At 32.7% G+C, this 5945-nt stretch overlaps 1 protein-coding gene across 1 annotated transcript; it reads left to right on the top strand.

Moving 5' to 3' along the window:
* Positions 1-2721: 2721 nt before the first annotated feature.
* LOC131037430 (cationic peroxidase 1-like) lies at positions 2722-3418 on the top strand. The gene is made up of 2 exons (XM_057969572.2): positions 2722-2833; positions 3039-3418. The coding sequence occupies exons 1-2, from the start codon at positions 2722-2724 to the stop codon at positions 3416-3418; spliced, it is 492 nt and encodes a 163-aa protein (XP_057825555.2).
* Positions 3419-5945: the final 2527 nt, after the last annotated feature.

The raw sequence follows: 5945 nt of genomic DNA, 5'->3' as shown, positions 1-5945 counted from the left end.
TGTTTGGCTAGATGGGCTTCTAAGCAGGCTGGTCAGTGGCATGTGGAGGATTGGGAACAATCGTCCTTGGAAATGCTCGTGTTCTAGAGGACTTAGTTATGGAGAATATGTGTAGGCATGTGGATATGTTGGGCAAGATCTGATTCTTGGTTCTTAAGGTTTCTATCTTTGTTGGATTGCCTAGTCTTATTTGCTTTGTAAAGTTCTCTTTTGATTAATAAATTTTTACCCTCCCTTTTTTTTAAAGTGTGTATATGAAAATTTATAATGAATACATGTCTATTGCTGAAAAATAATGACCTCTATTCAATACATTAGAAAAAATACTATATACAAAAGAAAATCAATTCAAATTATGCTATGAAAATTATTTTACAACAAAATATAAGTTTTTGATTTTTGTTAATGCTAATAAAATAATAATAAACAAACATTTATTACAGAATTACTAATATTGTATTTAATAATTATGTAGTTACAATAAATCATGTGTAATTCTAGTCTACAATGGAAGTTATGTAATATCAAAAAATGCCACTAAAAAGTGAGAGTAAATAATAATAAAAAAGTTAATTGGAAAAAAACCTTTATAAAATTTAAAAAATTATAATTTGAATGTACATAAAAATTCCACAACTAATTAGTCTACATCATTTTTAATCTTACCCATAATCATTATTCTAGCCCTAATTGTAATATAATCATAACTATCATTCTAATCCTAACTTGAATTCTCAACTAAAGCCTATTATAACTATTATTCTAAGTCTTATACTATCTATAATTACAATCTTTACCCTAACCCTATGCCTAACTTAATAATTACCCAAAAATTAACTCTCTCTCTCTCTCTCTCTCTCTCTCTCTATATATATATATATATATATATATAAAATCCGAAAGCTAATCCTAAGAATAACTCTAACCATGATGTAAACCCTTACCCCAACCATAATCATAACCCAATCTATTACATCCAGGGTGATCGCTTGATTCAAGGTCCTCGACTTGAACCAAGCCATAGAGGCAACTATGTGAATGGGAGAAGTGATATGGCTACCAAACCAAAATTTGTCGCAGATGGCATAAATAGACATTTCTTTGGTTCATTAAACATAAACATATGACCATGAACAGATGATTGTTTTAATCATCCAAACCGTAACACTAACCCTAATCCTAACCCTACCCCAAATAGACATTTCTTTGGTTCATTAATCAAAAACATATGACCACGAACAAATGATTGATTTAATCATCCAAACCATAACACTAACAATAATCCTAACCCTAACCCTAACCCTAATCCTAACCCTACCCCAAAATCTAACTCTAACCCAACCATTATCTCTAATTCTAATATTATTTTATACAGATAAAAGAATAGTCAAACAAAATCAATCAAGATTTGGTCCTCATTAAATTTGTGTCTATCTTATCCATGGCCAAAAGAAGCTCGAGATTGTTGCATGTAAATGTCGTTGGCTTTTATGCATACACATGATAAATGGAATCAAACATCCTGTAAATAATACATAAGTAATGTATAATTGTTCATAAAATTAGACCATTCATGTTAAAATTATAAAAATGTAAATGTGACATTCGTCCTTGGCTGGATTGCTTGGGTGGATGGTTCATGTGACATTCTGTATTAGCTATGTAAATGGCAATGTATATGTATATGTCATTTTTGATGGTGTGAGGCATGGCATCTAAACTCTGATACTCTGCGGTCTGTTTGTATATTTGATCTCCTTATTTCTAATACAAAAAAATTATAAAAATGTTCCTTAATTAATATTTTTTTCAACTATCTAGACAATTCATGTTAAATAACCATTAAATTCATGTACGGGGTGATGCTACGTGTTAGGCTTTAGAGGGGACCTTTTGATATGGCATAGTATTTATAAAGGGGTGTAAAATGAATTGCATACCGTCTATTTGCCAAAAAAATAAATCAAGTAAACATTTGTATGTCCACCTACAAAATGGCGAAATCATACACCGTGTTATTGACATGTTAGTCAATTGCAACCATTGTTTGCAAAATCTACGATGTAAAACATGTGACTAATTTGCATGTTATACACACCGTACTGCCGTTTTGGAACCAGAATAACTACGTCCCATTTATATGGTAGCAAGAGACACGTGGACATGGCGGTATTTAACGGATGTTGGTTAAGTGACAAGGTCACGTAGACCGTAAAACTCAAGACTCTGATATCAATGTATGAATGATGAGATTAAACTCGATTAAAGACATTGTCTTCTAGGTCTAGTAAGTAGAATTGATTTGGAACACATCATATCAGACGTGGGAAAATGAATCAAAATGTGCTTTAATAATGACATGACGCGCAGACACTTTTGAAAAAAGATTGAAAAGTAACCGACGTGAGCTGAATCATAAACTCTCCCCTCATTAGTGTGTGAAAATTAAGACTTGATCAAGTCCAAGCATGAGAAACCCACACAAGTGGAGCAAGCCTTTGATCAACTAAAGTATTATTTCACAACTTAGAATGAAAGAGATTAAAAAAAAATAGCTATAGTAAATTAAAATTTTAATTAAGGTTTGACGACACAATTTGACAGCATTTTCTTCAGTCAATGTAATCGCTATCCTTAGAAAACACTCCCGCTCCAAGGTGCATAGACAAGTGTCCCAGAGTAGCTATGCTTTTATGAATCTATTAACTATCTCAGGACGTAATGGTTCTGTGGTCGCGAACGTTGAATTTTGAAACGCTCTGGACTCATTTGACGTCGGCCCGATTTTGTCCCGAGGCAGAGGACGAGTTTCACACAGAAAAATCGTATCACTGTGCCTCCCCTTAATTATTGTAGTTATTATTCGTATCACCCACGGATGCTGTTCAGCCATTATAAAAAGCCACTGCTCTCTCAAATGTTTCCACACACCAAATTACTTATCTTCTCCAACCAAGAAATATCACTGCGATTTATTTAGCGATCTGCACAACAAGGGATCATGAGGACTAATAATTTGATTGCATGGATTTCTTTAGTGTTCATGTGTTCGAGTCCTGCCAATGGGCAGCTCAGTTCGACGTTTTACGATAAGACGTGTCCCAAGGCACTGTCGACAGTCAAAGCTAACTGCCCAAGCACTGGTGGTGACAACAACCTGTCGCCCTTAGATGTTCAAAGTTCCACTGTGTTTGATAACCAATACTACATAAATCTTAGAAGTCAGAAAGGACTTCTTTACTCTGACCAGGAGCTATTCAATGGAGGCTCTGCTGATTCTCAAGTGACTATAACTTATTCTAATAATCGAAATGCCTTCTTCAGTGATTTTGCAGCTGCGATGGTGAATATGGGAAACATAAGCCCTCTCACTGGTACCAACGGAGAAGTCAGATTGAACTGCAGGAAACCCAATTAGGAGTTGTTCTTTGCAACTTACTATTCAATAAAGTTACGCATTTAATGGGTGCCGTTATATGCGTTTGTGTAAGACTGCCTTCTTATTGGGAATTTATGACCCTTGCGGAGCATGTGAGAAAATAATGTACTGAATATATTTAAATAATGTAGTTTTTCTCTTGCATTTGTATGTAGACTACCAAGCCAAATGAAAAATTCGATTAAGTTTTACAATGAAAGGAGCATATATGCCGCCCCCTACATCCAACGATTTCATTCTAGGGATCAGAAATGGATGGTCGATTTCAAAATGAAAAAAGAAAGTTTGAAATAGTGAGCAAGCAAAGGAAGGTTTATTAAAAATAAATAATGTTTCTGCACCGATATTAATAATATGGAAGACTTATATCGCCTTCCTCTTTTTATAGAGCCTGCATTGGTTCTCTGTTTTTCTAATGATAAAAATATGAATCAAGAAGTCAAGGCAGAGTAAAAGGAATTTTTAGATAGTCATAGAAATTATTAAAGGCTAAAGAATGAAAAGTCAAAGAGGTTTGCTAATGAACCATTATCTTCTAGCCTTTATTTAGCATCCTTTTTAAGAGTTATCATAATCTTTAATTTTTTCTTGGGTTGATCTTACAATTCTGAATTACTTTGATATAACACAGATATATTTTATAATTTATTGATCAGATCTAGTTAATTGTGTATTTTTTATGTATATGATTTGTTCCATACTCTTTTTTATGATCATTGTTAAAGATGACTAAAATTTACAAATGCTTTATGAGAATCATTGGATTGCAAGGGTAAATTTATGTATGGAAGAATATTGAAGATTATTAATTAATATTGATTAATAGGATATGGAAGAATATTGATTAATAGGATTTCCTTGATGACTATTAACATTGTGTGTGGAAGTAGTCATGATAGAAGATGTAATGTAGGCACACGAAGAAAGGATGCAGCCATAGGAATGGAATGGTTAACCTGACTAGTAGGTTGAGAGTGACCAAGGACTTCAACACAACTTTTCATTGGCATAATATTAGTATCAACAATATGAGCAAGGCCACACAAAAAATCCACACTTATCTTATCACTTTGCACCATTCTTTTCAATTCTTCAATTAAGTGGATTGCCTCACTATCCAAGTATTGTTGATCCATCCATTCTTGAATATTTTCAAACTCATTATAAATCTTCTCCTATTGGTTAGTAGTAATCCTAGTTAGTGATTCATCCTCATCATGAGAGGTATGAGGTAAATGGATGTGATGTCATTTATTGGATTGGGAGAAGCACTAACATTCACATGCAATAGGTTAGTCAACTAGGGCTCCATATCTTTAGTGTTTAAACCTTGGGAATCCCTAAGTCTATATCTTCTTCTCATTGAAATATTGTATGTAGGACTAAGGATAACAAAAACCATGCACAAAGAGGAAAAATTGAATGCAAAGATTTGAAACAATGATTAAACAATGAAATTCCTTTGAAAAATGATTGACTAACTAATGAATTAAATAATGTGAATTATGATATTGAATATTAGTTTCCTCTAAATTTGAACATAACATGTCATAACAATCAATTTTGAAAATACAATTGATAAATTATGCAACCCACAAGATAAATTTTAGAAGAATAAATTATAATTTTTATGAAATTAACCTCTAAATTGATATAATTCAATTGCATATATAATCTATGAGTGCAAATATTAATGTTTAAGTGCATGTGAATCAGATTTGAGACAATAAATCAGAAATAAGCATGAAAGAAGACGGGTTCACCAAAATGTATTGGCTATAATATTATGGTTTCACCAATGAATATAATAAAACCACCAATATTACCTAGTTAATCAAGACATTAAAAACAGGGGTAAATCTAATAGATCTATCCACAATCCAATTAGGAAAAGGGTTAAGTTATTGATTAGATTTGTTTGTTTGTTTGTCAACCTCTTTTGAGTTGAAATTGGATGTAAATTGTGAAGTTTAGGGCTAAGTAAGGGATAATTAAAGTGAAGAAATAATACTAGAATTATATAGATGTCAAATAGAGCCATACATAAATATTGGAGCAAAAGAAGAGGGTGAGAACCTATTGCTGGAGATTCAAGCAGAATTGTCAAGACCATGGTGGTAGGTCATCCTAGTCCTATAACTCTTGGATAGGAATGTGGGATCTTTTCTATATCAAGGAGATGCATTGGATCCACTATCAAAAGATCAGGCAAGATTATTGAGACTATGGTGGTAGGTTGCTCTGGTTCTCCACTTTTCACCTCATCAAAATTTGAAACTATTCATCATCATCAATTTTGTAAGAATCTTTAATCACAACTCTTGGATCAATTTCTTATACATAGAAAGAGAGGAAAGGGAGTTGTGGATAGGGGTTTTCCTTGGATCAAACACCAGTTTAGGAATTAACCTTAAATTAAAATGATAATTATAAAGGAAATTAAATTAAATTGCAATAAAATGCTTTCCTTTGGAGGGAAAGGCAAGATATAAAATTGAATTCTTGT

This window comes from Cryptomeria japonica, chromosome 3, assembly GCF_030272615.1.
Source record: "Cryptomeria japonica chromosome 3, Sugi_1.0, whole genome shotgun sequence".
Classification (NCBI taxonomy): Eukaryota; Viridiplantae; Streptophyta; class Pinopsida; order Cupressales; family Cupressaceae; genus Cryptomeria; species Cryptomeria japonica.
The sequence above is the reverse complement of the archived record's forward strand: the minus strand, read 5'-3'. Positions and strand labels throughout refer to the sequence as shown.

Excerpts from the sequence above, each read along its gene's own strand:
- LOC131037430 (XM_057969572.2), top strand. The coding sequence starts at position 2,722 with ATGGTTCTGTGGTCGCGAACGTTGAATTTTGAAACGCTCTGGACTCAT. Across the intron at positions 2,834-3,038 it reads CACAGAAAAATCGTATCACT|TGTTCATGTGTTCGAGTCCT; the intron begins GTGCCTCCCCTT and ends GGATTTCTTTAG.